The 10,000-nt window shown below is 46.2% G+C and overlaps 1 protein-coding gene across 1 annotated transcript in view; it reads right to left on the reverse strand.

Annotated features, from left to right (window-relative positions):
• Nucleotides 1-2,547: 2,547 nt before the first annotated feature.
• cdk15 (cyclin-dependent kinase 15) overlaps nt 2,548-10,000 on the reverse strand; it is a 9,060-nt gene continuing 1,607 nt past the window's right edge. Inside the window, exons 3-13 of the mRNA XM_076165803.1 lie at nt 9,825-9,919; nt 9,632-9,711; nt 9,411-9,505; nt 8,907-8,969; nt 8,648-8,771; nt 8,440-8,560; nt 8,024-8,117; nt 7,665-7,728; nt 3,954-4,002; nt 3,718-3,860; nt 2,548-3,066 (exon numbers count right to left, since the gene is read on the reverse strand). Coding sequence (XP_076021918.1) covers nt 2,954-3,066; nt 3,718-3,860; nt 3,954-4,002; nt 7,665-7,728; nt 8,024-8,117; nt 8,440-8,560; nt 8,648-8,771; nt 8,907-8,969; nt 9,411-9,505; nt 9,632-9,711; nt 9,825-9,919 — 1,041 coding nt within the window. The 3' untranslated portion in view covers nt 2,548-2,953. The remainder of the gene's footprint in view (nt 3,067-3,717; nt 3,861-3,953; nt 4,003-7,664; nt 7,729-8,023; nt 8,118-8,439; nt 8,561-8,647; nt 8,772-8,906; nt 8,970-9,410; nt 9,506-9,631; nt 9,712-9,824; nt 9,920-10,000) is intronic.

Here is a 10,000-nt window from a genome sequence, read left to right on the forward strand (position 1 = left end):
AATGGACACCTGCATGTTTGCATGACAACAGGCTTTTGTGTGTGTGTGTGTGTGTGTGTGTGTGTGTGTGTGTGTGTCTCTCTTTTCCCTTATTGACGAGTAAACCCCGCCTTCATCAAGTCATTTTGTCTATGATGGAGTCGCTAAAGTCTAAAGAAAACTTATGCAATACAAATCAACATGTTTCTGTTTCAGGAGTTTGTGAGAGTGAGGAGCGTGAACACGACTGTAAGAAAGAAAGAAACAATGAGACAAACTAATTCTGGAATGAATGCTCCTTGATTGGAGAAACTTCTTCACTCTATACAAGAACATTTCAGGAATGCTGTGAGGTCACTGTAGCTCTGACCTTTGATCCCTCCGCTGTCTGTAATAGATAAGAAAGACCTGATGCCTGACGATAGATTGGTCCCAGGTTAAACCAGTTTGGGCCTCATGTGGCGTTTTCCTGCACCTGTGTTTGTGTTGGTGGATGATCGGCATTAAAACATGGATATGTAAGGGGACAAAGATCTGGATGGGATGTTTCACTCTTCTAAACACCAAGCTGTGCCACGGAGAAGCGCAATACTTTTCAGTCAGTGTCTCTGTGGTCTGTTTCAGCAGCCAGTGGACTTCTGATGGATAAGCTGCATGCTGAATGGAAGACTGGCTCATACTGGTTAAGGAAACATTAAAGAAATGATATGAACCCTCTAAAGCTCAACTTGGGCCTGCAGTCCAGATTAAGACCAGTCTGTCTTGTTTGGACACAGTTTGGGTGTCGTAGTGGTTCCAGGTCTGTTCTGTGATAGACTAGTTTGAGCCAGACTGGTTTGGGGATTTTGAGCGTTGGTCTGTTTCACCGACTCAGGGGTCGAGCTGGAGGTCAGGGGAGTTTGTGCTCCTGCAGAGAGGGTCGACTGAAAGCCTGCGAAGGCCTGAACGCTCTGCTAGCAACGTCTGGACGTCCCACCGGCCCGATCCTCACCACCCGCAGACCGCACACACACACCAGCATGGCTGACTGCCGGTAGGAGGCCAAAGGTCAAGTTCAAGCTTTGAAATGATATTTCATTCTGACAGGAAGTTTGCCAGAGGTGAAAGGTCACAGGTTTGAGCTCCTTGTTAAAAAATATAAATGTGCTTATTTCATTTTGTAGCGCAATAATTCATCCTTTACCTTGACAATTACTGCAAAAGATTAAATTATTTGCATTGTAATTTGTGTATCTATGTTTTTGATAATCAAGCAATTAATTATTAATTAATAATTTTACCAAAATGTTATTGGTTTACTTGTATTGTAACTTCATTTTAAACTAAGTGATATTAATTTAAAAATTAATTAAAAGTTTAGATTTATTTATTTAATGTGTGAACTGGTTTAGTATTCCAAATATTACAGCAGGCAGAAATGTTTTTCTTTCTTTCTTTCTTTCTTTCTTTCTTTCTGTCTTTGTGAAATGTTTCTGTTCTGTTGACGCCTTTCGTGTTGGGTGAGAGCCACAGCCAAATGTCGAGGTGTCTGTGGATGTAGGTGCGTGCTTGTGTGTATGTGAGTGTGTGTGCGGGTGTGTGTGTTTGGTGGGCTGGTTAACGGTAATAAATGTAATAAAGCAGCTGGAGGTGTCAGACTGAGGAGAATGGAGGAAACAGCTGAGTGTCATTCATTAGTGCCACAGTTAAACTGTGATCACTCAGTATGTTTACATTAAAGGGTTAAAACTCCAAGTATGCCGGTTAAAGTGATAAATGGATTCGATCACGTCATGCATGTAAACATTATGATCACATTAAGCCTGGATTTCCTCGCAGCATGTATAAAGAGTTGTGCTGGCCTGTAGGTGGCGTAGTTTAGGCTGTGTCATTCCAAAGTCACACTCACAGCAGGAGTACATTCTTGTCATGTGAACTGAATCGTTTCCTACAGGATTTTCTTCTGCAGTGGCTCCTAGAGGCTATAATGCCCAATAGTGTGGGAGGGAACAAACCAACATGCTGAAGATTTAGCAGTGATTGGACCGTTTGACCTCCTAATGTTGCGACACAGCTGATCTATGTTCAACTAGGAGTGGGAAAATATGGAAATCCAAATTAAATCACAATCACATTTGAACTGTGACTGTAGGGCAAATACACTTACAAAACAGTTGGTGTGTGTCTGACCAACAGGTTTAACACCTCCATACCCCCACACACACACAGGTGTTGACACCCAGCAGTGAATTGGCACGGTAACACTTCCATTTGTACGTTTTTTTAGTCCATGTAAACACTCCTCTGCCAGCTGTGGGTGAGTGGGTGTGTGTGCGAGACGTGGTCATTTCTATGATTTAGGTGACGTTTCCCTCTAACCCCCCCGCCCGGCCCCCATCCTGCTGGAGCCGAGCTGTGCGGCCCTGCAGCTACTTTGCCGTAGCGGCTCCAAGGCGGCCTGAGTCAGACGGCGTGCGAGATGGAGGAGCTGATAACGGAGCAGCAGGAGTCGGCTCGCCTTCAGGCTGCTCGTCAGTCTGTCTGTCCACGTTCCAGATGGAGACGAAGACGAGGCGAGACGAGAGGAAGGAGGAGTGAGAGTTTTATTCTTTTTCTCTCTCTCTCTGTCGTGTTGTATTTACATATGATTCCACACAATGTTCAGTCAGTCAACGTTCAAATAAGTCATATCCTGCTCCGCCTGTAATGATCCTCAGGAATCATCAAAGACAAGCAGACAAACATCACACATTTTCACAAACTTTGTCCATTTCTCGTCTTCAAGATGTCCTACAACTTCTATACACGAGGAGAACTTTCTCATCTTTCCTCTCTCTCTTCTACACTTTTCAGACTCTCAGGATTTGGTACAAAAAAAAGGAGCGTTTGCGCGGTGATGCAGAAGAAGAAGACGGCAGGGAAGACGTCTCTTTTTGAACTGTAGTGTCTAACCTCAGAGGCCCTATCGGAGGTTGATGATGCTGGAGTTCTTCAGTCACCAGAATTTGGCGGTGGGCAGCAGGGAGGGTCTGAGTCTTCTGCCGGGGCTGAAGATGTCCCTCACCTCCGTCTCCAGTCGGACGCCAGGAACCTTAAAGATGGACACAGCTGAAAGACAAGAGAGAGGAGCAGGAAGGAGCGATTACGACACATGCGTCCTTCATCCTCAACTACCGTTTCCCTTCCTGTCCCCGGTGTGTGTCACAGTACCTTGGATGCCTGGGCAGAATCAACTAAATGTATTTTGATTCTGTTACATTTTTTAACAGTTGTAGCTCCAATCTGCAAATTCAGAAACAGCCGAGTCTCTGCTACCATCTAGTGGTGTTGTAGTGTTAACACAGCACAAGCAGTTTGATTGACATTGACATTACAATCATTTGGCAGACGCTTTTATCCAAAGCGTCTTACATTACATTACATTACATTACCACCCTTCGCAGAGGGGGGAGCAATTGAGGGTTCGGTGCCTTGCTCAGGGGCACCTCGGCAGGAGCTCCAACCGGCGACCCTCCGGTTCCCGAGGGGAAGCTCTACCCACTGAGCTACTGCCTCCCTTGGTTGTCTGTGGCCTAGAAATCTTTTATTTACTTACTGTAAAACTATGATCGAGATCCACCTATCTATGTTCGCGACCTGACTCCCCACCCAATTTTTTAGAAATCCGTCGGTTAACTTTTGCGTTAACCTGGTAACACACGCAAAACCCCCACAACCCCACAACCTCAGGTAAAAATGGAAGTAAGATGTGGGTCTTACTATCGCGGAGCTGCATGATGGGCGGGGGCAGGGTGCTGAAGTAGGGGTGCTGCAGGGCCTCCTGGGCGGAGATTCGGTCTCGAGGCACCGCCATCAGCATCTTCTGGACCAGATCCTCCGTCTTATAGGGCAGCTGGGCCAACCTGAGCAGGTCCACAGGTCCAAGAGGGAAAAGAGAATAAGAATCCATGTTCTCGCTAGAAAATTCTTGTTTTGTGATTTTGTTTGTTTCTCACCTTTTCCAAACGTTCCGAAACTGCTGTGGCTTGGCAGGAAGGAACCACTCTGCCAACACAGTGATGCTGTTTCAAATTTTGTCATTTATTGGTGTAATTTTCTAAGAAATGATTGTCAGCATCTTTGCATAAAACACGTCACAAATCACAAAAGAGTTCCTAAAAAAAAAGTTGCTTTGTTGTGAAACAGAAAATCAAACCTAAAAGGTGGTGACCATGATGAAAGGCAGACAGACTCTTTAACTACCTGGAGCCAAACAGAGTTATGATCAGCTTTATTAGGGCAGGGGTGTTGTAGATTTCAAAGGGTGGATATCTCATTTTGGAAATATTCCCGTCTCCTTGCCAGGGGGAATTGAGCAAGCAGACATGCCGACGGTCCGACTCATTATTCCAGAGTAAATCCTTTCTTGAGAGCGCGGAGGTTATGATGAATCCCTCTGTGAGGTTCACGCTAAAGGCTTTGATGATTCACCTCGCTCGGTGATTGGAAGCCAGACGCTAAAACAATCTGCGGTAAAAATCGCCAATCGTCCTCAATCAGAATCTTTGGACTCATTTGGAGATGGGCGCCATCAGCAGGCCGCCGTGTTTAACACCTTCAGAAAAACAGGCTGCTTAAAATGCAGGGAAACGTCTTAAGACCAGGAGAATCTGAGTGCAGAGACCTGGAGTGCAAACACCACCACGACTCGACCACTTTATCTGAGTGTGTTTCTAGCGGCTTGAATCTGTTTGCTTTGAGCCGCAGCACAAACCGACAATCTCCTTCTCTTCGTGTTTGATCACACACACACACACACGCACACACACGCACACACACACACACACGCGCACACACACACACACACACACACACACACACACACACACACACACACACACACACACACACACACACATGCAACCCTGCCAAACGTACATTCCACCCACTCTTCATGCACACACACACTCTCCCTCTTCTCTCCATTTGCCTTGGCTCCGGTTTTCCACTGGTTCACTTGGCGCAGGCGGCGTGTGTGCTGACCGTCGCAACTCTATCAGCCTATTCAGACCGCCAGTCATACCTGAGGAGTGTGTGTGTGTGTGTGTGTGTGTGTGTGTGTGTGTGTGTGTGTGTGTGTGTGTTTGAGCACCACCCAGGAAGGAGAGGGAGGGAAGATTCAGGGTTCCCACTCATTTCCAGGGATCATTTTCCAGGATGCTTCCAATGACAACATGTCAGAATAAAGTCTTGAGTATGTGTAATTTCAGTTACATACGCGATAGCGAGAACAGCCGGAGTCTCCTTGTTAGCAATAATAAGCAATAACGGCGACTAGAGACCCTCTGGTGCCCCCGTAAGTGCTTCACCTATCCCACGTTCCAAATCAAAGAGCTCTGAGTGAATCGTACAAATAAGACATAAACGTGTTTGAGCTGCTAAGCGAGTTCCTGTGGTGAAGGTGAATGACCGAGCGTGGGGTGATGAGAGAGACGTGTCTGTGCACTGATTAACCACTGAGTATTTTCTTGTTCTACTGCACTTATTCTGGCAGTCAGCATTGCATTTAATACATCTTTATTTATTTCTTTTTCAGGAGACCTGCAGCATTCGTCAAAATAATTTTGGATTATTATTTAGACTATTATGAGAAAGTTGAATTGGAGGATTCAGGTGTTGTTCTCATACAGCTGACACACACACACACGCGCACACACACATGCGCACCGCACCCAAACACACACACACACACACACACACACACACACACACACACACACACACGCACACAGGACACATCGAGCACACATGAACACACTTAAACACACATATGCACAAACACACACATACACACACACACACCCACACACACTCACACATTCTCCACCCATCTGTCAATCAACCTGCTACGGTCTGTGCTTCTTCTGCTCTACCACATGTGTAATGCAAAAACACCAAACTGCCTCTTCTCTCCTGACAAGTCGCCTCCCCCTCCCCCTCCCCCTCTTCCTCCTCCCCCTCCTACTCCCCCCACAGCCCCCCCACAGTGCTGGCCGATGGCTCAGCTGTCCTCCCCGGCTGCACCGCAGACAGGGACGACTTTGTGATCTAGACTGATCTGTGCATTTATTCACAATTTATAAAAAAACATGTTTATTTATTCGTTTATTCGGGTTTTGAAGTGCCACGGGCATCATGCGGGGTTGACTGAAAAGTTGTGAGCCAAATCCAACTGCAAATCCAAAACAACACCAGGGACCAAGAACAGAGCGAGAGAGAGAGAGAGAGAGAGAGAGAGAGAGAGAGAGAGAGAGAGAGAGAGAGAGAGAAGCCACAGATTCGGGGTGATTCATAGTCTGGACTTCTTTTCCTCCATTTCATCATCAACCCCAAACCACAGAAACACAACACAGGGGAAACATTTCAGCATTTCTCCTTCTTTCTGATCTTTTCCTTCGATCTTTCTTTCCGTTCTGCCTGCCATCATTCTTCTTTTTCTATCCCTTTTGTGTTCCTTCCCTTATTTCTTTCCTTTCTTTCTTCCTCCATCCTACTTTTCTTTCCTTTTTTGGGGGGTTCCGTCCATTATTTCTTTCCTTCCTTTCTCATTGTCTTTATTCTGTCCATCTAAAACCATAATGGATGATAATTGAAATAAAGGATATAAAAGGTATAAAAGTACTTTGGGTATATCTGGCCGCTAATTCCACTCTACTTGTACACATGTGCAGGATGTCAGCAGTATTTCTCCCACTTTTCCTGCTTTTCCTTTCGGTGGCGGCCTGAAGTGTGTGAGTGTGTACTGGTTTAGTGGTGCTGAGCTCCTGTGAGGCGTGGAGCTTTAATAACTACATGTTCTCTCTAATCAGTGATTCCAGATGAGCTTAATTCCTGCTTTGTTTATAATAGTCTTGGAGACATTCCTGTGTCTGTGTGTGTGTGTGTGTGCGTGTGTGTGTGTGTGTGTGTGTGTGTGTGTGTGTGTGGTATAGGATTACTGTCTGGCTCAGGCTGCACATTCCTCTCTTATCTGATCATCTTTATCCGACAAGACAGAAACAGAGAAACAGAGAAAGGAAAAGCAGAGCTCAGACCCTAAGAATCTCTGTATTTCATGTACTGTGTGTACTGTGTGTACTGTGGGCACTGTGTGTACTGTGTGTACTGTGTGTCCTGGATGTTGGAGAGTTGGAACCGCTCCTGTGTCTGCGGTCTCCACAAAGTAAACGATGACATGTATTTTAAGGCACACTATTCATTTTGGCCACCAGGGGGACAGAAAACTCTCCCAAAGAAGACGCCTTCTTACTCTGCGACGGTTATTTCCGGACTATTTCTGGAGTCTCATTCTAGGTGTTTGATATTGGTTTTGTATATATTTTCGTTCCTTTCTCTCCTCCTCTCTTCCTTAATTCTCCCCTGTCTTTCTTACTTTCCTTTCTTTCTCTCTCTTGTGGCCTGTGCCACCCATCCTCCCTTCTTGCCTTCCATCCTTCCTATGCCTCCTTCTCTTCTTTCCTTCCCTCCTTCCTTTCCAAAACAACATGAATCCTCCAAACCACAGAAATCAAGTTCACCTTCTAACGCGTCTTTTATGGTCCAATGGCGCCTCCTGGTGAATTCTTGCACTAATACATCTATCCAGTGGTGAGTGACTTTTCACACTTACACACTTATTTTTGAAAGTGTCAGCAGTAGAATGTAAGGCAAGAATAAATCAGACTGACCTGGTTTGTAGTTTGGCAACTCGCTTACTCCGGGCCAACTCACCTCCAAGGGAAAACCCAGCACCTGAGAGAGAGGGAGAGAGGGAGAGAGAGAGACGGAGAGGAGGGAGGGGCGGGGGGGGTGTGGGGGGGGGGGGGGGGGGGGGGGAGAGAGAGAGAGAGAGAGTGTGTTTCAGATTTTGGTGAAAGAGAGAAGGGGGGCACACAGAGAGGGAGAGGGACAGAGAGGGGGAGAGACAAAGAAAGAGGGATATGGGCCAGAGAGTATCAAACAAAATGAGAATGAAAAGAAAATAGTGCAAAATTAAGTGACTAATTCATAATTTCTTTCATAAATTGCTAAGGAGATTCTCACTCACTGCCCATATCTTCTGCAGCTGTTCAAAAACATCAGCCACGCCTGGGAATGCTGGCGCCCCCTGCAGCATCTCAATGAAGATGCACCCAGCTCCCCTAAAGCAAATACAAAATACACACATTGCAGGTCCGTGTGATTAATGAGGCTGTTAAAGTTACTTTCAGAACCTCCTCTCTGACCCACTCACAAAGGACCCCTCCAGTCGTCTTTGGTACCTCTGGGAACCTATCAGTGATGTCTAGAACCTAGATCGAAAACGGCAGCCATAACCGTCTCAAGGAACCAGACACCCTTCCCAAGCACCCATGACGTCTTCTCGGGCACCCTCACAATCTCCGTAACAATCTCTAAGACCCCCAAGGAATCTCAGGGGCCCCTAGACAAACTCAAATACCCCCAAGTACACAGGATACTGACCAGATGTCCAGAGCAGTGGAGTAGTCTGTGGATCCCAGGAGGACATCAGGGGGACGGTACCATAGTGTCACAACCTCAGAGGAGTAGGTTTGGCTGGGGATGGATTTGGACCGGGCCAGACCTGCACACATACACAAGAACAGAGCCAGAATATAGACATTTTGACTGTGGAATGGCACCACCTACAGACCAAGCGGTTCCCCCTCACCAAAGTCGGCCAGTTTGAGCTCTCCCAGGTAGCTGATGAGCAGGTTCTGGGGCTTCAGGTCTCGGTGGAGGATCCTGCGACTGTGGATGTAGGAGAGACCTCGCAGAAGCTGGAACGTGAAGATCTACGCAGATGGAGACGCGTTTAGTCAAGAGTTGTGTCATTGTCAAGTGATGTCTGAACACAAACAACCACAGCTTAGAATTTATCAATCAGCCCGAAGCTTTTGGAGGAACTTTTAGTTTTGCTATGAACTTACCCGAACGTTATGGGAGTGCAGGCCTCCAGGGTGCTGTGTCAGATACTGGGCCAGGTCTGTTTGCTGCACAGAGAGAAGGGGGAAGGAAACAGAAGGTAACAAAAGGAAATGAAAGGAAACAAAAGGAAACGAGAGGATTGTGATTACACACACAACACCTCCTCTTTAAACAAAAAAATGTATAGGGGATGAAAGAGAAATATGCTGCCAATGTGCAACATCAAACTAACTTTCCCATGGTTGTGCTAGCCACTTTCATAACGAGTGTTTTGACAACATCAGTTCCCCCGGAATGCAAAAATATAGATGTAGAAACCCGAGTATGGTGACTTTGTGCGAATATTAGTTTCAGTGTGGAACAGCCTGCAGGGGAAAGTCGGGAAGCTCAGGAAGAGTTTATTTGTTTATTTCACAAACATGTACAGACCAAAGGCAACTATGCTGGCTAATCTAGAGCTAAATCTCTCTCTCTCCATCTTTTTATCCTCGCTCAGTGTGACTCACCACGTATTCGAAGACGAAGGTGAGCGACTCACTGGTGTGGATGATGTCATGGAGCAGCACGATGTTGGCGTGCTTTAGGCCCTTCAGCAGGGAAGCTACACACACACACACACACACACACACACACACACACACACACACACACACACACACACACACAAGGATTAATGCAGACGCTGACTGTGTGTGAGGATTAAAGATGAGTGTTTGTGTGTCCTGACCTTCTCTGATGGCGTTGAAAGGGGCGCCTTCCTCTGTCTTCATACGTATCACCTTAAGAGCCACCAGCTGTCCGTTTATCCTTTAATCAAATTCACAACACAAGCAAAATACACCAAAGTCAAAAGTAACTAAGTACTTGTGTGTAACTGGAGTATTTCTGTTTCCTTCCTGTTATGTGTGAGAGCAGCTGACCTGCTGATCCCCTTATAGACAGAGGCGTACGCTCCCTCTCCCAGCTTCTCCAAGCTCAGGTAGGAGTTGGCTGTTCCAAATTGAAGCCCTGTTTTCTGAGGAACACAGAAAAATATCAATGTTGTGGCTCCAGCAGATGTTTTCATCACATCAACAAAGGCTCAGAGGGAAACACA

The sequence above is a fragment of the Genypterus blacodes genome, unplaced genomic scaffold, assembly GCF_046128005.1.
Source record: "Genypterus blacodes isolate CSIRO-AG114 ecotype Tasmania unplaced genomic scaffold, CSIRO-AGI_Gbla_v1 ptg000152l_1, whole genome shotgun sequence".
In the NCBI taxonomy this organism is placed as follows: domain Eukaryota; kingdom Metazoa; phylum Chordata; class Actinopteri; order Ophidiiformes; family Ophidiidae; genus Genypterus; species Genypterus blacodes.